Genomic DNA, 26004 nt, shown 5'->3' with positions numbered 1-26004 from the left:
CTTAATAAAAGAAAGATAAGAACATAAGAGATGCCACTGCTGGGTCAGACCATCATGCCCGGCAGTCCGCTCACGCGGCAGCCCTTTTGGTCAAAGACTTATTTTCTCCCATCCCCTTCCAATTTAAAAACATCTCATAAAAATACTTCTAATCAACCCTTCTTTACTTCTTAACAAATGCCAAAACATACCCCCCACCCCAGATGTGCACATTTTCACAATTAGATTAATCTTTACAATATTTAGTTAAAGGTTCCCACACTTCCATAAATTTTTTATAATAACCCTTCTGAATGGCCATAAACATTTCCATTTTGAAGATATAACACCTGCTTGGAAAGGGCTTAATTCACCTTGTCCAAGCACTATATCGAATCCCAGTGCCATTTGGCTAACGGTATCTACTCCGTACTTGGCCTGTAAACCCTGTAAGCTGCTCGTAAGATTTTCCACAACGCATTTATTGTTCCCTAGTGTTAGATACAAACTGTTCCCTATTTCCTGTACAGGTGTATTCCCTGAGGCTCAAACAACCCCTCCCCTTTTCTCTACCACCCCCACCCTATGTGTATGGGTGATTCAGGTTAGAGAATGACACGGTGACAAAATTCATCACCGTTCCCATCCCCACGGATAACCGCGGGAAACCATCTTCATGTCAGTCTTTAAGGAGAGAGGAAAGAATCGGAGTATAATTGGGCACAACCACTGACCCGCAAGCTTTGCTTTGAAGAATGCTGGTGTAGAAGGACTGAGGTTGAAACAGACACTACAGAATGACAGTCTCTGGTATCCAGAGCAGATATTGTGATGTCATAATGCCTCATTCCACCAGTGCCTAAGAGCCAATCACATCAGTGATGTCACAATGGCTTCATTATCCTTGGCTCCCATAAGAATCAGAGTATGAATGGCCACAACCACTGACCCGCAAGCTTTGCTTTGAAGAATGCTGGTGTAGAAGGACTGAGGTTGAAACAGACACTACAGAATGACAGTCTCTGGTATCCAGAGCAGATATTGTGATGTCATAATGCCTCATTCCACCAGTGCCTAAGAGCCAATCACATCAGTGATGTCACAATGGCTTCATTATCCTTGGCTCACATAAGAATCAGAGTATGAATGGCCACAACCACTGACCCTCAAGCTTTGCTTTGAAGAATGCTGGTGTAGAAGGACTGAGGTTGAAATAGACACTAGAAAATGACATAGGATTATTTCCCGCGGTTATCCGCGGGGACGGGAACGGTGATGAATTTTGTCACCGTGTCATTCTCTAATTCAGGTGTCTCTTGTTCGCTTCGTGAACTGAAAAACATCTCGGCCATCTTCCCTCTCCAGGTACAGATGTAATGCTACTACTACTAATTATTTCTATAGTGCTAGCAGATGCAATGCTGTATAGAGTCACAAAGAAAATAGTCCCTGCTCGAAAGAGCTTACAATCTAAACAGCCAAGACCGATAAACAGGATGCCATGGATACAGTTAATCAGCTGGCTGGGTTGGTGGGTACTGGGATTATGGTTTGGAGGCTATATCAAAAAAGTGTGTAATCTAGTCCTGTTGACGTTGCCAGAAGCAGATCTTTGTACGATTATTGCAAAGCAACTTGAACCATGAGGCCAGCTAAACCAACATTTTAACGTTTCAGTTGCCACTGATTTAACCAATAGTCGCTGTATGTGGACAATGTGTTATGCAATCAAAGATGATTAACCTAGACAATAAGTTTATTTTCTTGTAATAGATCATCGCAAAAGGAGAGCTATAGAAGCTGGGACTGAGAATGAGGATGGAAAGAAAGGACCCTGAATAGGCAGAACGATGAGGGAGAGTGAAGAAGCAAAAGGGCTAGATGCACTAAAGTCAGCCATTGTCGCTAAACCTGTGTTCATAGCTTTAGAGACAATTGGTTTTACTGACCTGATGCACAAAATGGCTCACCACGTGTTTGTCGCCTTGATCGCCCATTTTCTGATCCGGCTATGCAAATTAGCTAAAACCCCATGCAAAGTAGCCAAGTGATTGATGCACTAACATCGCTTGGCTGTGGCAGAAAAAAAAAAAACAACCCCGGGTTTTAGCTATTGGGGAAAAAACAACTGGTCTATTGCTCTAGACCTGTCGGTAACACAGTTTTTGTTTTTTTTTAATATTCATAAATCACCAAATCTTCCCAGCATATCAAGACATAAATATTCCTATTACTATCTTGTAGACAACTGGATATTTTTCTAAAGTGTGTAGAATCCTCAGAGGGTTCACGTTCCTTTATTTAGAGTTTATAGAAGGATAATATGAGCCAATATCTTCAGTGGATTCTTTTTTTGTATATTTTTTTTTAACTTTTTCTTCTTATATGCAAACTTAGCAGTAATAAATAGAAGATGTATAAGAACTTATCTTATTGTTAAAGTACATTGTGGGAGCGCCTCCACTGACATGACATGTTTTCAAAATTTTTTTTTGGGGGGGGGGGGGGGGGCTCGAGGCTTCCAGCCCAACATTAGCAGGCAGTTCTCATGTCACGCTCCAGTGAATTTCATTCAGAGTGTGTGTTACACATGCAAAAGAAAAAAAGTCCCCCACCGTCAATGACAGCCCTCCCCAATGACCCCCGACGAATGCAGCACTGGAATCCCCCCCCCACCCGAGAGAAAATTGGCAGGAGGGATGCCCACTCCCCCCTGCCAATGGAGATCCCCCAAACCATCCCCTACCCTCCAGGAAAAAAAAGCAGGAGTGTTGCCCACTCTATCCTTCCACCGGATGCTCCCCTGAACCCCACCCCTACTCCCTCTGTACCTTTGCTAGATGGGAGCTGGAGGGAACCACGTCCTTCCAGCTCCAAGCCCCATCCATGGAAAATGACAGGTCTTGCCCTCCCTGTTGCACCATGTGATGCACAGGGAGGAGTCTAAGGCCCCTCCCCTTGCATCACATGGGATACAGAGGGAGGAGCCTAAGGCCCTGACTTTCTCAGACACCTAAGACCCCTCCCAATCAGGGCCTTAGGCTCCTCCCTGTGCATCACATGGTGCACCGGGGACGGGAAGGCCTGTCATTTTCCATGGGCAGGGCTTGGAACTGGAGGGACATGCTTCCCTCCAGCCCCTAATGTCTTGCAAAGGTACGGAGGGGGGGGGGTTTGGGGAGCAGCCCTAACAGCAGGCTGCTTCCCCAGTTACTGCTGTTAGGGCTCTGCACATGTGTCAATCACTCACTCAGCAATTGATCTGTCTGGTTTGTATGCAGATGATTTGCACGTAAACTTGGTAGTGCATCGATCGCTTTTCCACAATCAGCCAACAGTGATCCAGTAAGCATTACCGACTGACTTTAATGCATCTAGCCCAAAGAGAGATGGAGAAGTGAATCGGGATTAGGGCTGAGTTGGGGATTAGAAATGAGGGAGGAGATGTAGTGGTGAGTAATTATCAGGGAATAAAGAAGAAAACAGTTGATAAGAGAGAGAAGAAAGAGAAAACCAGGTATTGGGTAGGCAAGGAGAAAGGGCCTGTGATGGGGGAGAAGGAAAGAGAGTTAAAGGGATATGGATGAAACTGAGAGAGAATGTTGAATAAGGGGGTAAGAGGAAAGGAATTCTGAAAAATAATGGAGGAAAAAGGGAAGAAAGAATGGAGAAGCCTAGAAGAAATGAGAAAAAGAGAGAGGAAGAGGAGACAAGGAAGAAGCAAGGAAATGAAAGAATCAATGCAAAAGCAAAAGACTGAAGAAAGAGAAAATATTAAAATATTCACTCGGAAGGAAAGAAAAAGAGACAAGGAAGGAGGATATGGGAGAGAATAAAAGAAAAGAGAGAAAACCAGAGAATGAGAAAATAAATATGCCAAAGGTTGGAGATTACTGAGCGATGTATTAACAGTGTAAAATTTAGTGGCTCAGTTCAAAGTCTCTAACCTTACAATATCTCTCACATATAATTTTAATAAATCAGCAACAGTTGGATTTTGTTGGCTAAAAGACGTAGCCTAGTAATTAGTGTGGCTCCCTGTGACTGCTATGGTAACAAATTAAAGAATGCACTTATAGGTATATTTATCAAGTAGGTCCCTATAATTTTCCATGCGAACAATCTAGCAGACGTCCCTGCATTCAGTACTAGCACCTCAGAGAACAAGTGTCCCAGATTCACCCGCCAGAAATCTGAAAACCTTATCTGCTGGCTGAGGTGAGTGATGAGCTAGTGCCCCCCTCCCCCGAGCATCCAAAATGGGGGTGGGGCAAGGGCTGCCCCAACAATTAGGCGAGACTGGCCAGCTGCCTATGGCTAAAGGTTCTTAGAGGGTAATAGCCTCAGTAACACAGTAAATGACAGCAGAGCCTCGCCCACCGCTCCTTTTAGGCTCAGGTCCGCCATGTTTAAAGCAAAACAATAGATCCTGCCAGACAAACTCAAAGATCCAGTTTCTTGCCACATTTCAGCAAAAACACAAAGGAGGTAGATGCTCAAACAACAAGGTGCAGCAAAAGAAAAGCTCAGTTTAATAAGCACACCATAATTAAAATACACTTCCCCCTCCACATTCGCGAATTCCGTATCTACGGATTCGCTTATTCGAGGTTTTAAACCAAAAAAATGCTTTTTCAATTTTCAGGCTATTTTAAGCCCTGTAAGCCCCCCCTTAAGCCTTACCTGGTGGTCTAGCGGGTTTTGGGGGCAGGAGCAATCTTCCCACGCTCCTGCCCCATGCAGATTGCTCACAGGAAATGGCTCGAGAGACTAAGGAAGCTCATAGCAGCCATTTCCTCTCCCGCCTTTCCTCCAAAGTATACAGATTGAGAGCTTTAAGTCTGTCCCCATATGCCTTATCACGAAGACCACACACCATTTTAGTAGTCTTCCTCTGGACCGACTCCATCCTTTTTATATCTTTTTCAAGGTGCGGCCTCCAGAATTGTACACAATATTCTAAATGGCGTCTCGCCAAAGTCTTTTACAGGGGCATCGGTATGAAGAATTTGTTTCTGATTGTATCCTCCACTAATTTTTGAGATCAGCGTACAAATCTTAGAAGGTAACAACCTATCATAGCAGAAATCCGCAAGAGAACTCGAATTGGGAATTATTTATTTATTTCTATACCACTTATAGCCTAAGTGGTTTACATTCAGGTACTCAAAGCATTGTTCCTTGTCTGCCCTGGCGGATTTACAGTCTTTCTAATGTACCTGGGGCAATGAGGGATTAAGTGACTTGCACAGGGTCACAAGGAGCAGCGAGGGATTTGAACCCACTACCTCAGGGTGCTGAGGCTGTAGCACTAAGTACTATGCCACACACTCCCACCATTTAATGAAGCTCATGTATTTGTGGGTAAGATGTCAACCAGGGCAACAAAGAAATAAAAGGTCCAGCTGCCCAATTGCAACCGAATCGACCATTGTGCAGGATCTTTGGATGAAAATGACCTGCTGCATTATGCAGGATCATGCTATTGTTCTAACGTGAGCTCCAATATCAAAGTTTCTCCTTCAGTGATCACACATTTAACTGTTTATGCAGCTCACATGATTACGATTCTCAAAAGACCTCAGCGGCTACTCTAGCGCGCACGGGTGTCAAAGTCCCTCCTCGAGGGCCGCAATCCAGTCGGGTTTTCAGGATTTCCCCCATGAGTATGCATGAGATCTATTAGCATACAATGACAGCAGTGCATGCAAATAGATCTCATGCATATTCATTAGGGAAATCCTGAAAACCCAACTGGATTGCAACCCTCGAGTAGGGACTTTGACACCCCTGCAGGCTAAAGCATGATCAATTTGCTTAGAAACTATCATAGACAGCCTCTATGTTGGTTGTCATGTTGGTGGGGGCGCCGGCATCCCTCCTTCTTTCTGCCACCCCCTCCGCCTCCTCCCATTCCTCCCCTCCACGGGCGCGCCCACCTTCCCTTCCTCCATACCTCTAGTTGAAGTTGTTTGCGGCGGTCAACAACATGCTCTTGGCGACCCTGTCAGCTCTCCCGCTGACATCACTTCCGGGTGCTGCACATAGGAAGTGGCATCAAAGGGAGATCTGACAGGGTTGCGAGGAGCAGGCGGGATTGGGGAAGGAGGGGGGCAGAGGAGAGGGTGGGGGAGGGGCCCCACCGCCCCGGTCACTTGCTACGCCCCTGTTTAGAAGTATCATTTTTCTCAACAATTCGTGCTTTATGCTTCCTCAGACTATCCACTATTAATACTCATCTCATAAGTTACACTTCGGGGCTGCGACATGAATTCACGTTTCGCATCTCGCTTTGTCAAGGAGTTTCCCCTACAAAAATACCAATGAATAATCATAAATAAATTCTTTAATATTATACCTATCAATCACAGTCATCAAACAAGCTAGCCTGTGATAATGTCAACGTCACACTGCGTTCTCTTTTTAGTAAGGGCGCTGGCGTCTCAACTCTCGTTTCAAATACATCATGCTCACATAATTTACTCAACCAGTCAGACAAGCTCTGCAGGCACCGTGACTTTTTCAAATCAACGTCATCCATTCCAGTTCAGCATTCAATCCACAAGCACTAACCGAATATAACGTTTATATCCATCTCTGCTCATGATAATTCAGGAATCTATGACTGAAGGGGAAACTTTGATATATGAGATTTTGATTATTTCTCCTCTTACATAAACATGAAGTCAAATGAAGAGTGGTTATCAAATTGTTCTAGCATGTTCCTAATTGCATGTTCATGATGGGCTGATTGTTCCTATAAGGCTCGATTCCTCTCCTTGATTTAGAACTGAAATGTTTCAGACCCCAGTAGGTGTTTTCATGAAATGTCCATCAGTTTTGCAGGGGCTTCTGTGACTGTGGCCAGATGTGACCCCCCCCCCCCTCCATCCCAGGAGGCTTTTAGAATTAATTTGTGATCGGTGTGTGCCTAGTGAAGCAAACTGATTTTGTTGATCCCTGAAGACAGAGCTGGGCTGGCTAAGGCAAAGGCAAGCATTCTGCTGGAAAAAGGACACTGTTGCCTGCAAGGCAGTGTCAGCTTTATTCTGGAATTGTTTCAACCGTGAAGTGTAGATTTTAAAGCTTGTTTGATTTGTGTAGTGGTCGTCCTGTTGTTTTCTCTCCTGAAACAAATTGAAGTCATCATGTTTCCAGATTTGGGCATCGTTAGGACCAATATCTTCCTTATTTTTTGACAATCTGATTTAAAGATTTAAGAAAAAGTTTAATGAAGGGATTTTTAGGAGATCATTTTGTAAGCCTTAGTATGGATTTATGTCTGCTGCTCTGTATCTTATTTCTTAAAAAGGTAACATCATGTGGTCTTTGCTTTTTTGAAGTACTGAGAAGACTGACCCTCAATCTCTTTATAGTCCATTATTGATGAGTACTAACCTAGTTGAACCTTGCATTCGGCAGACTAGGGATATGGGAAGATTAGATACTTATTTTGATAATAAACTTTCTAGTAGATAGGAACATTAGTCTTGAACCTGTGGGTTGTGTACCTCTGATCATGAGATTTGGTATAGAGAATATAGAGAATATTTTTCTGTTCCACCTCCCTTACTATGGGATGTCCTGGAATTTCTCAGTTCTTATCAAAGCTGATGGTCAGCCCTAGAGAAGAAACATAACATGGAGGGGTATGGGGACTCTCCCTGAGTAAGGTCTGTTCTGCTCATATCACAACATTTAACATGAAATAATCATGAAACATTTAAAACATATAACGAGGTGCAAGTCACCTACCTGCATGCAACCTGCACCAACAGTCTTGGAGTTTTGAAAGATATCCCCTGGTCTCTTCAAAATAGAAGTTGTCTCCCCTATCCTTGACCTTGCTGGACAGAGGAAAGAAACAGATATGTCTGAGACAGCAAGCAGGCTAATGAGCATCTGACAGGGCAGGCTTCAAGAATGATGTGCCTATCTACCAGAGAGAAGATTATCTAGGTAAATACCTAATCTTCCCTTCTAGTAAAATCACTCATGAACCTGTGGGATGTACCAAAGCAGTCCCCAGAATCTAGGGTGGGACAGAAAAGTACTGAATATCTGAACACAGTATCTACTTGGATAAAAACCCGAAAATCAAAGAAAAATAAACATGAGCAGAACAGACAGGCTCCTACCATCTCACAAGTAGAAAGAAAAACTGAGGAATTATAGGACAGCTCAGAGTGAGGGGAGGCGAAGCAGAAAAATGCAAATAAGGCTGTCTACACCAGATCTCCTAATCAGAGATACACAACCCACGGATTCAAAATTGATGTTCCTAATTCACTAGAAATACAGCTCTTGTCAAGACTATATAAAGTGAAAATCAACAATGTTCTATCTGTGACTGGACTACGCCTCTAAAGAACACTGTCTGTCAAGTTGTGATGAGAGGTTGATGATATCAGCTTTCATAATGAACGAGTGAAGGCAATTTCTTTTGCAGCTGCATTTCATGGTAAGGTATAGATGGGAATATGAGCGTGTAGTTATGCCAGAATCTAGGTTGTTTTTCTTTGGAGTAGAGGAGTAGCCTAATGGTTAGTATGGGGGAACTGGGTTTGATTCCCACTACAGTGAATCTGAGTAAGTCGGAGTGTGGTGCAGTGGTTGGAGCTACAGCCTCAGCACCCTGAGATTGTGGGTTCAAACCCCATGCTGCTCCTTGTGATCCCGGGCAAATCACTTAATCCAGCGACCACAGTACAGATGATCACCTCTGCACAAATAGCAGCAAGTCCAATGAAAAAAGAGCAGAGCACACCTGGTCTTCAAAACCCTCTTTATTAGCAACCAACAGTAAAAACCATGCAGAAAGCAGTCTTATGAATCATGGACACATGCATCAAAGCAAGGACTCGACATGGCCCGTGTTTCGGCTAGATTGCCTGCATAAGGAATCCTTTTCAGAGGAAAGCTACCAGTGGGTTAGAGAAGGGCTAAGACATTCCTCCTCTCTGCCCGCTCACTCCCCGCACGTGCCCCTTGCCTTCCCCTGTACTTTTTTGGCACTCTATCTGATGTCACTTCCTCATTGGCTCATTTATTAGTTTTTTGTACTATTATATACATTTTGTTCATTTTTTCTTAAAATATTTTTAATTTTTTTTATAGAAGAAACTTTTTTCAAAAACTTATCGGAATCGCTTTATATGTCCACAGCCTAACTTTCATTCCTAAATATTAGAAAGCACCACCACTAATATATGAGCCAATGAGGAAGCGTAGCGGCAAAAAAAATTCCATAAGATTCAAGTTCGTTAGTACTTTGGAGTGCCGTTTCTGACGGCTCTGAAAATTAGAAGATCTGTTCCTCTATATAAGACATGCAATAGAGGTAGAATATTACTGAATTTGAAAAACTGCTTTATAATAATAGTTAGGTTTGATCGCAATGAATAAAAAAACCAAAGTCTGGTCTTGGAGACATTAGAGCATTGAGATTAAGTAGCATTTTTCTGCATCTCGATGACCACGAATTTGGACTTGGAGGATGAGATGTACAGCGTCAGCATCTATGAAACAAACTTGGTTTTTCTTGTTACACAGATCTTTTTGGACCCCTGTTAGGTTACAAAAGTTAGACAGTTCTAAATCCAATAGATGTTGGCACTGTCATATAGACTATTGTCCTTTGATACTCAACTTTTGGAAGTCGATATGGGGACAGATTAATGTTATACTTGAGTTATCAATTCCATTGACTTATGAAGTAGTCATATGTGGAACATTACTACATATTAAGTCCCTCCATGAACTGATATAAATGCCGTCTTTTCCTAATTATGACCGGGATAGCTATTCGATGATAACCTGTAATTGGAAAAATTACGATCGCCCGAATTTTCCTTTTTGGTGGGCGAACCAATGCTCTAATTATAGGTATGAAAAAATGAATGCTGAAATGCTGGGGCCATAGTAATGCTGGTTTGGTATCTTATATTACTTCTCTGTAGTTTTTTGTCTTTAATTCTGTGCCATCTCCTTGCACATCCAGGGTGAGAAGGAGGGAGGGGGGTTGGATTGTGTTATTGTATTATTTTAAATAAGTGTAGATTATTGAAAGAGTGATTAATCAATGGGTGGGTGGGTGGGATAAAATGATTGATTTTGAATATCTGTAAGTTGAATGTGCTTTTCTTGACTTGTTATATGTTCTTATACTTGTGTATTGCACTGTTAATATTTAAAAATGAATAAAGATTTATTTTAAAAAAATAGTATCATAAGAACATAAGCAATGCCTCCGCTGGGTCAGACCTGAGGTCCATCGCACCCAGCAGTCCGCTCACATGGCGGCCCAACAGGTCCAGGACCTGTGCAGTAATCCTCTATTTATACCCCTCTATCCCCTTTTCCAGCAGGAAATTGTCCAATCCTTTCTTAAACCCCTGTACTGTACTCTGCCCCACTAAATCAAACCAATCTAACAATATATGCTTCAACCAGTTTAAGTGATTGTTCTTGGTTTCACTATAGCATGTATGTTCTTGATACTTGTCTTAAGATCTTTGCAACATGTGTGTTATTGATCCTGAAGACTTCTATAAACATATCTTTGTAACCTGTTCTGGGCTCCTGGGGCGGATGGGCTTTAAAACTAAATAAAAATACAGTAGCAAACCATATACAAACTAACAAATAAACACCCCCTAACTGCTACCTCATTGAGCAGAAATCATCGATACAGTCTAGCAAACCATTTTGTAAATGTTTGGGCACTAGGGCATATGAAGTCTTTTTTGTTCCTCATTGTCGTAAATTTACAAAATGGTTTTCTAAAGTGTATCGATCTTGTTGTCATTATGATTTTTTGTATAGATATCAGTATTTTTTCCATCACTTGATTTTTGAATACCTTATTGTGCAGCCAGTTTGGAAAGGTGAATAACTGATGAGGCCCTAGCATAGATGTGGCGCAGAGTCTTCCACGTTTACGAGGGAAATGTAACGTTTTCTTCCTGCTGTACTTGTTCTAGGTACCATCGGCTCCAACAGTTTGCTTCCATCAACGCTTCGAGTTCCTGGGCAGCCTCTACAAGTGTCTCTTGACATCAAGCAGTTGTTGGCGTTCAGACTCAATGAAAACTCCACACTCGGCATCTTCCCTAACTTCAGCGCTGTGAGTGTAGCTTAAGGAACACTATTTATAACGTCATTTTACGCAAAAACGTCACAGAGAATTTTTTTTTTTTGAACAGATGGTTCTATTTCATGATAAATGTATATCCAAAGCCCTCAGTCTACTGCCATGGGAAACGCTGTTTATGTGAGATCTCTTATACCCAAGGAGAATTCTTTGTTATTGACCCATTTGCTTTTACCATTATTGTTTTTACCTGATATTGAAAGTGATTTAACTGGGCAAGAGAGCCCTGCCTAACCACTGATATTCAGTGGCACGTAATGGGAAAGAACCACTACATAGCAGCCCTAACCACTGTGCACTGTCCAGTTACTGCCGAGGCGATCTGTGAGCAGAGCCAGTTCTTAACTAGTTAACTAGCCATATTCTAACTGCTAACTAGGTAAGTGGCTAAAGTTAGGAAAGTAGTGACATGAAGGTCTCTAGTGCCCCCCTTCCTCCCCTCACCGATCCTGATCTCCATTCCTCTTCCAAACCCCTCTCTGACAATTACCGTGTTTCCCTGAAAATATGCCCTAGCATAATTTTTAAAGATGCTCCTAATATAACCCTACCCCAAAAATAAACCCCAGTTAAGATTAACCCCCGAAGCCCCTCCCGAATGTCTCCAATGCTCCCTAATTCCATCCCTGACACTAGTGCTGCCCAATTCGCCGGTGGCAGCGCCCCCCCCCCCCGGTGCAGCATATTTCCTCCCCTCCCTCCCATCCCCCTGTGCAGCAGAACCCCACCGACCCTCCCACCGTGACACTGACATACCGTGCCTCCAAAAACAGCAGAGGCGGCAGCGCTATAAATGAGCCTTCTCTCTGCTGCGTCACTGATGACAAAAAGGATCAGAGACTATATGTTAGGCTTGCATTATTTTTTATATATGTTTTAGCTATTTATATGGTTTTAATAAACTGATTGTCCTTGAGACTGATGTGCTGTGTCCCTTCCCCACTCCTTTTTCTGGATAGCAAGGGGATGACGACAGGGGGAGGAACCTCTCCAGGCACTGTCATGGTGGGGGTGCTGGCACCTCTCTGCCCCCCCTCCCCCACATACACACTCATGCCCACTCTTCCACCCCGCCAAACCTTTTTAAATCTTTGTCAGTACAAGCAACTTCTCTGGCTTGCTGCTCGCGCCAACCTGGTTCCCCTCTGAAATCACTTCCAGGTCACAGGGCCAGGAAGTGACATCAGAGGGAAGCCAACGCTGGCATGAGCAGCAGGCTGGAGAAGCTGCTCGTGCTGGCGAAGATTTAAAGAGGCATGGGAGGAAGAGAGGGTGTGAGTGTGGTGTAGGGGATGCCACCGCCCCGGGTTTTTCCTACCCTTGCTGTGCCACTGATAATGTTACTGTTATACTATTAACTAAACTGTAAGTTTTATGTTGAATTGTACTTGCTGTACACTGCCTTGAGTGAATCTCTTCATAAAGGCGGTTAATAAATCCCATATAAATAATAAAACAAACCAAAAGTTTTTGCCTAGTGCCTTTCCTTAATATCAACAGACTTTACAACTTGTGCATTTGGATATCATCTGTGCTAATTAACCTAAAACTCAAGGGCTGATCACAATGGGAGATACCTTCCTTCCACTATCAACATCAAAATGCTGGTAATTTGCCCTTGCAAAACAATCTATAACATATGTGTGATAAAAGTGCCCGCATACATTGGCACACCGAGGCCTAGTCGGTGTTCTTCCCAGGACTTTTTATATGGGTTTGCAACCTGGCTGATTTTAAAGACTACTCAGCTAACTTAATAGAAAATTTTAAAATACCTCACTCTGCTACTCCTTCGTGCCAGTCAATAAGACGATGTATACAACAAAAATCCACATATGGTCTAATGAATGGGGACCCAACACAATCCGTGTTTCGACTAAAACAGCTTCCTCAGGGGTCCAGAGGAATCTGTGTTTGACATCTAAAATACTCATGCTTGTTTTCAAAATTAAACTCTCTCACACTCCAGCTTTTCTCGATAAATACATTATTCCTAAGTTTGGTTTAACTTTGAAACAAGATTTAAATTTATTTCGCATCCACTTCCTGCTCTCTTTGTTTCCAAGTTTATTTTATAATTTGATATACCGACCATCAGCACGTATCTGGTTGGTTTACAATGCTAAAAATATAAAATCTGATATTAAAATAAGAGGAGGGTGAGGCAGAGTTATGATGCAGACATTGACATAAATGGGTACGAGAGGAGCTTGGGTTGGGAAGAATAATAATTACATAGTGAAATGAAAATAAAGGAAGGTACACGGGGAAGAGAAAATACAGCAGGGAAAGGGGTGTCGCTTCCTGGAAGCGGTTCTCTTAAAAGGTTTGCTGTGGTTGGAAAAAAGGATTTTATCTTATGCTTTTGTATGCATCTTGAAACAAGAAGGTTTTGAGTTTAGTTTTGAATTTATCCAGAGAGGTTTCATGGCGAAGATGAGATGGCATGGCATTCTGGAGAGTAGGGGCAGTGACAGAGAAAATTGTGTTTCTGGAATAGTAAAGTTCCTTAATTGGAGGCAAGGTCAATAAGTTCTGATCGGCAGATCTGAGGGCCCTAGAAAATGAATAGAAACTTAGAGAGCCGCCTGAGGAAGATGTTGTAGTTGAAACATGGATTGTATTGGGTTCCCATTCATTAGAGCATATGTGGATTTTTTGTTGTTGTATACATCGTCTTATTGACTGAATAAACTCCTGCTTCACATACATTCTCTCCGCAGTCTTCCCTCTTTTTTTGTGTTTGTCTTCACAACTTGACTGTGGACCGGTTGGGCTTCCTTTGTTTGCCGGCTCCTTCATGCCATTCACCTGGCAAAAGTTTAGAACATTGCTCTTCAGACTTGCACCTATAATATCTTCTGTTGTTAGTTAATAATCATGCTCATATTAAATGTTTCTTTCCCCACTCTGAGATGAAAATAAGAAGACATTATGGGCAAGAAATGTGTCTCTTTCTTCTGTCCTTCAGATGGATCCAGTGCAGAAGGCAGTGATAAATCACACATTTGGAGCTCCCTTGCCACTGAAAAGGAAGCAGTTTATCTCCTGTAATCTCTGCCATCTTAGATTCAACTCTTTGGTAAGATGTCTATAAGGATCTGACAGCAACCTTTTGGGTGAACACTGGGGAAGGATGAGTGGCGACTTGGGGGAGCACTCAGGGAGAAGGATTTGGGTTCAGATATGGGCAGAACTAGACAGAGGATGAATGAGGATGAAGGAGCACTGACAAAGGATGAGTGAGGTGCACAGAAGCATAAACTGAAGATGAGTGAGACTCGGGAGTGAATACTAAGAAAAGAATGAATAAGTCTTGGAGACAGAGACAGGGGATAAGTGAGATGGGAGGGCAATATTGAGTGCTGCTTCTTTGACTCTTATCTCTGAGTGACTGCTTTTTCCTATCGTAGATATGGAGTTCTTTTCATTTCGAGTGTACACCATCTTGACTAGGTATATGGAAAATCGAATATAAACTATAAGTATGAGTGAGATGAAGGAGCACTAGGGCAGAAAGGTCAAAGAGACTGGACTATCGTAATGTGGTCTTCTGTGACTCTGCTAAAGCAAACTTCAAATAAAACTGTAGACTAGATAAAATAGAGTGATTTGTCTCCTCTTTCATGCGCGAAAGTCTCATCATGCGACTTCCCTTTTGAAAAAGTCTTTCTGGTTCCCAGTCATTTGGCTCTTATTATGGCTGTGGTTTCGGTCCCTTTCTTTGTACATTCGACTAGAAACTTCCTTAGCATTTTACTATACTATTTCCTCCTGATTAGCGGAATAGACAATGTGTTTGCAGATCTCTGTCAGAAACTTCCCTTGAATGTTTCATTGTGATACATTCCTTACACTTCCCCTCTCCTCTTCTTGTGTCTTAGTTGCTTTTAAAAAAATTTATTGTTTGATTCTTTTTTTGTGAAGATGACGTATGTCTTTGGTTTTTAGAAACATGAAGGCAGGTAAAGGCCAAATGGCCCATCCAGTCTGCCTATCCTCAACATCCACTATCTCCTCCTCTCCACACTTTCTATATTGTTTACGTGTACGTATTTTTATATTGTAACTTAGATCCTTTTACATTATGCATATCTCCCTTTTAATTCATTTATGTACAATTATCAGTATAATCAAATAATTATGACCTTTGTCCTTGATTCCTGATTCTCTTTCCTTCTCTCCCTTTCTAAAGGACTCTCATATTTAGTTTCTAATCTCTCTCTCTGTCTTTGGTAGATCCCAGCTTGTGTAGAGGAGATAAATTAATGAGGTAAACCCTGCTTTTAAGCATAAAAAAATCTCATCATGCCTTTTTCAATCTCCAGTCATTGCCTCGCTGGTTTATTCTTGTTCATATCTGGAAGAGCTAAAAAGTACCTGTAATGTTTTCCATTACCAGAGAAATGCTGCAGTTTAAATAACCGTTAGAAGAGGCAATGGGCACCAGACAGCTACAGTTCACAAGAGTTCCTCATTGTGCTATGTATGTTATGTTTTTGCACAGAACCAGGCGGAAGCTCATTACAAGGGACACAAGCATGGCCGCAAACTGAAGGCGATGGAAGCCATGAAACAGAAAGAGAAGGGAACAGCAACCAACAGAGAGAAAGCCGTTGATTTCTCAAACATCCAGGATTTGGATAAGAGTGGATACCCTGACAGCGCAGGTAGTCTTTGACGGACACTGAGCAATATCTTTCCCACTCCTGAAATCAAAATTGTGTTGGGGGGGGGGGGTTTGGCGGGGAGGGTGTGGAGAATGGCACAGTTCTGTCAGCACAAGGCAAAGTATTCAACTGTAAACATTTTTATTATTATTTTTATATAAATTTCAAATCACTTATCATCCAGAATACAATTAGAAAACAATATCAAAAGAAATAGAAGGAAATATAAACTCATCCTGAATATTAAAGTCTACGAAACAAAAGAATAAAATAGGAATAAGTACAATTACAGATATTTATCAAAGTAATAGGTCATTCAAAGGAAAAACAGGCTGTCCACACAATTTGAACTTATGAAGGGGTGCTGAAAAGTTCTCAGGCCAACCAAGAAGAGAATGATGTGGATATGGTTCAATCAATGATCAGAAACAATGTCAAAACATAGCATTACGATTCTACAAATTGGAACTTAACGAAATAAGATAACGCTCTTTTCAGCTACAGGGGCAAAAGAACGCTGAGTTGAGGAAGTTGTTTGGTTGGGCTGAGAACTCTTCAGCACCATCTCTTAAGCAGATTCATAGCTATACCTCACTAATTAACATACAAAATATCAACCTAGATGGCTAGATCTCATCTCAATAAATGTTTAAGCTGATTAGGCTCATAACAGATATTGTGAACACATTACATTTCAAGATGCAATTATCAGGAAATTTTAATAATAATAATTTATTTTCTTGTATTCCGCCCTACCAGCAGTTCTAGGCAATTCACAACAGAGAGAAATGAAACATTTCAATTAATAAATACAATCTCGTATACATTGCATCTAGTAAATAGATTAATACAACATAGTTAAAATACAATTTCAAACACACAGCTGTAATACCTCAATTAAATACAACTTAATTAAAAAAGAAGGTTAGAAAAAAAGTAACCTAGGGCTATGTTGATTATTTGTTATCCTGTCTCAGTCTAAAGGGCCTGTTTTTCCTTCACAAAGCAATTTGGTTTGTTAAATTTCTTTTAATTTTTCACTTGAATCCTAATTGTGGACTTGAGCTGAAGTTAAGCTATATTGATTTTCTTCTCTATTGATGTTTGAGATCTTAGAATGAATACTTTATTGGCTTATCTTTATCAAGTTCAAATTTCAAGTTTATTTATTATTTGATTAATCGCCTATTCCAAATTCTAAGCGATGTACAAATTGGTAAAATAAATTGTCTAAAATATACATAAAATAGACCATATAATTAACAAGGGGATAAGTCACAAAACAAACTAATTAAGATAAGACAAGAATACAATAGGACAGGTGGGATAGAAATACAATCTTAGATAGGAAAGAATCAACAATTAAAGGTAAAACACAACAGGAATCGAAGGACAAATAAATAGGTAAAATAAAAGTAGACAAAAGAGCAATCTTTCTGTACAAGTGGATACTTGATTTGTAATTTGATAAAGGAAAAGTAACCTGATAAAAATACGATTAAAAACACAGTATGCTTAGTAAAAATCAATATTCTTGTTTCTCAAATAAATGAGGTTTTAATAATTTCCTAAATATAGGTTGGGCAATCAACAGACATCCAGGAATTCAATTTCCCCGCCTGATATTCTAATGTCCTGTCAAAAAAAGTTCTATAAGGACAGGCCCTTGGGGTAGGGAAGATAAACATACTCGAATTTCTGGTATGTTTTTTTGAATTAAACAATTTCAAATAAGGTACCATATAAGAGGGTAGTAATCCAAAAAGAGCCTTATAACAAATACACCCAAACTTAAAAAAACACTCTGGCCAATGCAATCTAACATAAAAAGGGCTTACACGATCATATTTTTTAAGGCCAAAGATTAAGCGAACTGCAGCATTTAAGTAAAACCCAATACCAATCTCTATTAAGTAAGGATGAAAGGTCAAAATGTTTTGTGTTTATCTTGAGTTTCCCTAAAGAAATACCGATATACCCTAACATTTTGGCCATAGAAAAGAGGATCTCTATTAAAAATAAAAAATAAAAAAAAATCCAGAGCCCAATTTCTGTCTGGCTTTAAAACAAAGTCACAATCAAAATAGATCTACCAGCACTAGGGCATCTTGTATTTTCAAACAGGAAATCCTGACACTTTCCCCTATTCAAAAATAGCTGTGAGATAAAAACATAAGAAAAGCCTTACTAGGTCAGACCAATGGTCCATCTACCCAGTAGCCCTTCCTCATGGTGGCCAATCCAGATCACTAGTACCTGGCCAAACCCCAGTGGCTTCCCCCATGTCTTTCTCAATAGCAGACTATGGACTTTTCCTCCAAGAACTTGTCCAAACCTTTCTTAAAACCAGCTACGCTATCCGCTCTTACCACATCCTCTGGCAACGCGTTCCAGAGCTTAACTATTCTCTGAGTGAAAAAACATTTCCTCCTATTGGTTTTAAAAGTATTTCCCTGTAACTTCATCGAGTGTCCCCTAGTCTTTGTCATTTTTGACGGAGTGAAAAATCGATCCACTTGTACCCGTTCTACTCCACTCAAGATTTTGTAGACTTCAATCCTATCTCCCCTCAGCCGTCTCTTTTCTAAGCTGAAGAGCCCTAACCTAGTCTTTCCTCATACAAGAGGAGTTCTATCCCCTCTATCAACATGGTCACTTTTCTTTGAACCTTTTCTAGTTCCGTTATACCTTTCTTGAGATAAGGCAACCAGAATTGAATGCAGTATAGAATGATAGAGACAATTTTTCCCCCATCCCCGTAGGAACTCAATTTTTCCATCCCGACCCTGCGAGTTTTGTCACTGTCCCAGTGCCTGCCCCATTCCTGTAAGATCTGCCTTAGCCGCACAAGCCTTGCACACTTATGAGTTTAAAGTGTTTGCAGCTTGTGCAGATGAGAACAGAGTTTGCAGGACTGGGGCAGTGACAGGAAAATAACTGTCTGGGACAGGACGTGAAAATGAGTTCCTATGGAGACGGGGAAAAATTTGTCCCCGTGCCATTCTCTAACTCAAAGTGAGGTCGTACCATGGAGTGATACAGAGGCATTATAACATTCTTAGTCTTGTTAACGATCCCTTTTAAAATAATTTCCAGATTATTTATAAATAAGTCCCAGTACAGATCCCTGTGGCACTTCACCATTTACCCTCCTTTATTGCGAAAAATGGCCATTTAACCCTACCCTCCATTTTCTATCTGATAACCAATTCCTAATCCACAACAGAACATTGCCTCCTATCCCATGACTCTCTTTCTCAGGAGCCTTTCATGAGGAGCTTTATCAAAAACTTTCCAAAAATGTTTCCTGGCTGGTTAAATCGCCTGTTCAGGGCTGACCGCCTATTTTAGGGGCACTCCGGGGGCAGGGGCAGCACCTGGCTTGTTAAATGCCCATATTCAGAACTTAACTGACCAGGTTAACCGCGCAAAAGTCAGTCCATATCTTGTTAAGTGCTGATATTTCTCTTATCAAGCCATGTTGCTGAGCAGCGTAAGTTATGAGTTGCTCAGCTTGATAAAATGGACGGAGGGTCAGTTGGCTGTGCGTTAGCTGGCTCGGCAAACGAGATATTTAGTGTCAAAGCCTGGACAGGCCCAACAGTGAATATCTGGGAATAACGCCAGTGGTGGTCATAACGCTGAGCCCCGCTGGCTGAATTTCGACCTCAAAATAACCAAGAATGACTAAGAGGCATCTAATCAGATATAGCAGTGGGAGAGGAAGGCGTGGTAAAGAAAGTATGTGGAGCATCCTCATGGAATAATTTCTGTGCGTGGTTTTATGTGTGTACCTGCATGTATGTGCATTTCTGTATCTGTGTTGTTTGTGTGTCTTTGGTGGTGTTATGTTTGTGTCGTGTGACTATGTATGGTGTGTTGTGTGAATAGCTAATTAAATTTCTCTATCCCTGACTCACACTGCCCCTGGACCCATACCGATTTTGATTGGCTAAAGTTAATTGCCTAGAAAAGCAAGGAGTTTCAATATCAAATTATAGATCCACTGGGCTGAAAATTACCCTCCCCATGAAGTCTCCAAACACGTCCTGCTTGAAAATCAGAATGGTTTTCTTACTGAAATTCTGGAGGTCAAACTATTGAGACTCTAACATTAAGAAGCCAGGAACAATTGATGGGTTTGCTAGGTTTAATAGATGTTTGGACAAATTCCTAAAAGAAATATTCATAAACAATTAATAGCCAAGAAAACTTTGGGAAGTTACTGCAAGGAATTGACCTGTTCTTTGGAATCGGCCAGGTACCTTCTAATGACTCAAAGTGGCCACTATCACAGACCAGATGCTGGACCTGTGGACCTTTGTTCTGATTCTGCATGGCATATCTCGTGTTCTAGGTATAAGCTAAATTTGAAAAGCCTAAATGCAGACTATTCAGTTGTTCTTTGATCCACCACAGTTCTACTGGACAACCTCTCAACAGATGCAGAAGTTGACCACAGTACCTTCATCCTGACACCAAATTCGGAGGGGTCCTCTTCACTTGAGATGAGCAGCATCGCCTTGTCTTCTGCTTCCCCATCACTTTCCGAATCATCAGGAGCCTTAGATGACACCAGCTCAGCATCAGACAAGATACTTGGGACTGAAGTGGGAACTAAAATTGACAATAGGACAGAAATCGGAAAGGAGGATAAGAAAAAAATAGAGCACCTGTACTGTGCTACCTGCAAAGTGGCCGTCAATTCTGCATCGCAGCTACAGGCACATAACATTGGTAAGTGCCCCAGTTCCATCTTTGTAAATGTACATTTTATATAATTTCCTAGGAAAGCAATAAGGTGAGCATCAAATCAATCTTTGCTCTCTGCTGCAATTTGATTTAATTTTGTAATTTTTAATCTAATCTTCCATTTGGGATTCGCACAAACCTATACAAGCTCAAGGCGACAGGTGAAAGAGGAAGAGGAAAAAGGAGTAGGGAAGGGGGTTCGGAGAAGCAATGGGGAGGGGCCTAGAAGGAGGGGGTGCTATACAGAAGCTGAAAACAGTTAGTTGTCAAAAAGGTGAGTCTTCAGGTTTTTCCTGAATGCGGTATAGTTTGTCTCCTTCCTGATTGCTTCTGGGAGGCCATTCCAGGTTTTTACACCCAGATAAGTTAGTATAGAGTGGAAGATTCGCTTGTAGTGGAGGTATTTTGTACATGGCAAATTTAGTTGAATTCTGTTAAGGATTCTTCTTGATGTCGAACAAGCCGTAGCGAATAGTTGGATGAGGGGAGCAGCTGAGTTTCCGTACAAAACCTGGTGTAGGATGCATGAAGTTTTGAAGATTATTCAGGATGGTATTGGGAGTCAGTGTAGTTGCCTTATGAAGGTTGTGATCGAATCCTATTTCTTTAATTTGTAGATTAGTCAAACGGCTGTGTTTCTCTTGTCTTCCAAGCGATTGGATGATTGGCCAACAGCCCTGCTCCTGGTCTGGTTTCTAACTAGTTTCAGTTGAGCTTTGACTACCCTTTTGTGGTTTTGTGCTCCTGAGCTAGTTTTATGCTGAGTCTCAGTTGAGTTGAGGGTGCCCATTGGGGCTTTTTTCTCCTGAACCAGCTTCAGGCCAATAGGTCGATCGCCAAGGCAAAGTGAGTCGATCTGCCTCTCCGACAGCAGAATTGACGTCGGGGAGAGGAATGCTGGTCGGCCCGACGCAGGGAAGCAGGGAGAGCTTGGGGTGGTGGCAGCAGCTTTCTGGCCTGTTATTGGATGGCGGCGGCTTGGGGGCCTGTTCCCCGATGGCAGTGGCAGTGGCTTGGGGGAGGGCAGGGAAAAAGAACGAAAGAGGGCAGGCAGGGAGACAGAAGGAAAGAAGAGAAATAGAAAAAAAGAAAGGGGGCATGAAGAGAGAAAAAAAGAAAGGGAGGCAGGGAGAGAGGAAGAAAAAGTTGGGGGAGGGAATGAGGTCTGGAGGAGAGGAAGCATACAGGCTGAAAGAAGGGAAGAAATATTGGATGCACAGTCAGAAGAAGAAAGTGCAACCAGAGACTCATGAAATCACCAGACAACAAAGGTAGGAAAAATGATTTTATTTAAATTTAGTGATCAAAATGTATCTGAATTTATATTTGCTGTCTATATTTTACACTATGGTCCCCTTTTACTAAACCACAGGGAGCCTATGAGCTTCGACAGCAGCGCTGGGCATTCAGCGCAGCTCCCTGCGCTAAAAACTGCTATCGTGGTTTAGTAAAAAGGGAAGAGGGGTATTTGTCTATTTTTGTATGGTTGTTACTGAGGTGACAGTGCATAGTGTCATCTGCTTTGACCTCTTTGAAAAAATCCCGGAATAGGAATGACATTTTCTATGCGTACAGTGTGCTATGTGATTTTTTTTTAATTTTATTGTTGGTAGATCATTTTGACTTGGTCATTTTAAAAGTAGCTCGCAAGCCCAAAAAGTGTGGGCACCCCTGCCCTAAACTGTACCGTTCTTCAGGTTTTTGCAGCCCAAATGCATGACCTTGCATTTCTTAGCATTAAATTTTAGCTGTTAAATTTCAGACCATTCTTCAAGCTTCGCCAGGTCTTTTTTCATGTTATTCACACTATCTGGGATGTCTACTCTATTGCAGATTATTATATCATTTGTATTCTGATGACATTTTCTGTTATGTAATTTCTGATATAGTTTCATGCTAGTCCTGTTATGATGATTCATTTTGCCATTTCCAAATTTGCCTAATTAATTGCATTTAGTCATTTTACTATTGTCTATGGGGTGCTGCAAAACCAGGCCAAAACAGATAATGTAGAGGTAATGTGGTCAACTCTGAAATCTACCCTACAAGAAGCAACCAACGGCGGAGAAACAATAAACCTCAGTGGTTCTCTGCGGAGATCTCGGACCTCGTAAAAAAGAAGAAAAGAGAATTTATCTCCTGCAAACAATCAGAAAAACTAGAAGCTAAAGAGGACTATCTTGCCAAGTCTAGAACTGTCAAAACAGCAGTCAGAGAGGCCAAACTCCAGATGGAAGAGAATCTAGCAAAGAACATTAAAAAGGGGGATAAATCCTTCTTCAGGTATATTAGTGACAGAAAAAGAAACACAGATGGGATAGTGCGCCTTAGGAAACCAGACGAGAACTATGTAGAATCGTACTCCGATAAAGCTGTACTACTAAATGAATACTTCTGCTCAGTCTTTACCTGCGAGGCACCGGGATCCAGTCCACAGTTGCAGACAAGGGAAAGCTCGGAAGACCCGTTTTGAAATTTCGAGTTTACGTCTAGCAGCGTCTACTATGAACTATCAAGGCTCAAAGTGAACAAAGCCATGGGACCAGACAAACTACATCCCAGGGTGCTTAGGGAGTTGAGAGATGTCCTGGCGGAACCGTTATCCGTGCTCTTCAATCTTTCCCTAAGCACAGGAAGAGTCCCATTGGACTGGAAAACAGCTAACGTCATTCCACTCCACACAAAGGGTCACAGGACGGAGGCTGCAAATTACAGACTGGTAAGTCTCACATCGATAGTGTGTAAACTTATGGAAACACTAATCAAACACAAATTAGATAACGATCCTGAACAAGGAGAATCTACGAGATCCCCATCAACATGGATTTACAAAGGGTAGGTCCTGCCAATCCAATCTAATCAGTTTCTTTGACTAGGTAACGAAAAAGCTGGATATGAGGGAGTCCCTGGATGTCGTGTACTTGGACTTCAGTAAGGCTTTTGATAGTGTCCCACACCGCAGGTTATTGAGCAAGATGAGTTTGATGAGATTAGGAGAAACATTGACTGCATGGGTTAAAGACTGGCTCAGAGGTAGACTTCAGAGGGTGGTGGTAAATGGTACTCTCCGAAACGTCGGAAGTGATCAGTGGAGTGCCGCAGGGCTTGGCCTTGGGTCCGATCCTATTTAATATCTTCGTAAGGGACCTTGCTCAGGGGCTTCGAGGTAAAATTACATTATTCACCGATGACGCTAAAAGCATAGTGCCCGACAGTATGGGGCAGGACCTACTCTTACTGGAACATTGGTCCACAACTTGGCAACTAAGTTTTAATGCCAAAAAATGTAAGGTCATGCACCTTGGCAGCAGAAATCCATGCAGAACTTACACCCTAAATGGTGAGACCTTAGCAAGAACTGCAGCAGAACTTAGGAGTGATCATTAGTGAAGATATGAAGTCTGCCAATCAAGTGGAGAAAGCTTCATCGAAGGCTAGACAAATGATGGGTTATATCCGTAGAAGTTTCGTCAGCCGGAAGCCCGAAGTTATAATGCCCTTGTACAGATCCATGGTGAGACCTCATCTGGAATATTGTGTACAATTCTGGAGACCACATTATCAAAAAGATGTGCTGAGAGTTCAGTCGGTTCAGCGAATGGCCACCAGGATGGTCTCAGGACTCAAGGATCTCCCATATGAGGAATGGCTGGGTAAGTTGCATTTATACTCACTCGAGGAACGCAGAGAGAGGGGAGACATGACTGAGATGTTTAAATATGTCACGGGCCGTATTGAGGTAGAAGAAGATATCTTTTTCCTTAAAGGACCTACGGCAACAAGAGGGCATCCATTGAAAATCAAGGGTGGGAGATTTCATAGCGACACCAGGAAGTATTTCTTCACCGAAAGAGTGGTTGATCATTGGAATGATCTTCCATTGCAGGTAATTGAGGCCAGCAGCGTGCTAGATTTTAAGAAAAAATGGGATAAGCATGTGGGATCATTTCAAGGAAGAACTTAGGGGGTTGGGTCATTAGAGTGGGCAGACTTGTTGGGCCTTGGCCCTTTTCTGCCGTCATATTCCATGCTTCTATGTTTATTGTTAAATAGTACGTTTTACACTGTACAAATAAAAAAACTGTACAGAACTAAACAAACCCTGTACTTGCTGTACACAGCCTTGGGTGAATTTCTTCATAAAGGTGATCAACAAATCCCAATGAATCATTAAATAAAATATTGATTCATTTCCTTACAGGAGCCAAGCACAAGTCCATGTTGCGAGGACAGAACACTCAGACCAAGAGATGGAAAGCCAAGTTTCTCTCCAGGTTAGGGCACAGGTCAAAGAGAATGGCCAACAAGAAGAGCAGCAATGTCCGGAGCAAGGCCTTCCACTGCAGCGTGTGTGGAATCTACGTCAACTCCGAGACACAACTGAAACAGGTGAGGATATTGTGTTTTCACATTGTAGACTAGAGCAGTGTTCTCCAATGCAAGACCCGGGGGCCAATGGCGGACCCTGAAGGCCTCTGTGTTTGCCCTCATCATTCTGTCTTTTTTTTTTTTTCCCCCTGCTACTTTTTGCCTCTCTACCTAAGCTCATGGGAGGAAAAACTGCCTGCTTGAAGGACAAGGCATTTCTCAATAGATGGAGAATGCATTTTAAAATGCCTACCTCCTTGAAAATACCCTCAAGGCAGGCTTGTGGGGCAGATATCACTGACATACTCTGATCAGCAGCGTCACAGCCTTACTTGGGAAGATATTTGGCGACTCTCCTTCAGCTCATACGGGTCCAAAGTGGCTCTGACTTAAAAATTAGTCACATGAGTATGGAGCTCGACACGGTTTACAAGAACTTAAAATAGTAGGTAGAGAAGAAGAAAAAGGATTACATGAACTTATGTGAAGAAGGGGGGAGAAAAAAAGGGGGGAAGGATAGAGTTACAATTTGCTGAAAAGCCAGGTTTTCAGTTGTTTGCGGAATAACTGAAGGGAGCTCAGGTTCCGCAATGGGGAGGTGAGGTCGTTCCAAAGACCTGTGATTTTGAAGAGAAGGGATTTTCCCAGTTTGCCTGCAAAGTGGATGCCGCGTAGGGAGGGGAAGGCTAGTTTATACCTTTGGGCAGTTCTGGAGGAGTCGGGACTGGAGGAGTTGAAAGACAGTGGGATATCCTCGCTTTAGAGGACCGTCCGAGTGTATGGGTGGTTTTTCAAAAGGTTGGCAGTTTGTCTGGGTTTAGGAGCTCGGGGCCACATCTGGAGGGCATCCACGCATGCAAGTGACATCATCCATGTCCGCGCATGCCCGGAGGCCCTGCAGACACTGCCCTGGGAAGGATAGAAGGAGATTTACGTGGGGGGCGGGGCATGGGTGAAATGGGGCGTGGCTAGGGCAGAATGGGGCATGGCTGGGGGCGGGGTCACGTGCCCTCTTTGTTTTTTTGCTGGAAGAAATATGATAACCCTTATTCAGTGGCACCATCCGGTTAAGTACTGAAATCA

General features: G+C 42.1%; 1 protein-coding gene across 5 annotated transcripts in view; it reads left to right on the top strand.

Annotated features, from left to right (window-relative positions):
• The window catches only part of C13H17orf113 (chromosome 13 C17orf113 homolog), a 133854-nt gene that overhangs the window by 94091 nt on the left and 13759 nt on the right, over positions 1-26004 (top strand). For all 5 annotated transcript variants that reach the window (XM_033918117.1, XM_033918118.1, XM_033918121.1 and 2 more), the window contains 5 exons: positions 10962-11104; positions 14103-14213; positions 15639-15801; positions 20221-20538; positions 24755-24942. In XM_033918117.1, coding sequence (XP_033774008.1) covers positions 10962-11104; positions 14103-14213; positions 15639-15801; positions 20221-20538; positions 24755-24942 — 923 coding nt within the window. The remainder of the gene's footprint in view (positions 1-10961; positions 11105-14102; positions 14214-15638; positions 15802-20220; positions 20539-24754; positions 24943-26004) is intronic.

This window comes from Geotrypetes seraphini, chromosome 13 (assembly GCF_902459505.1).
Source record: "Geotrypetes seraphini chromosome 13, aGeoSer1.1, whole genome shotgun sequence".
NCBI classification, from domain to species: Eukaryota; Metazoa; Chordata; class Amphibia; order Gymnophiona; family Dermophiidae; genus Geotrypetes; species Geotrypetes seraphini.
Note: the sequence above shows the minus strand (reverse complement) of the source record. Positions and strands in the feature narration are given on the sequence as shown.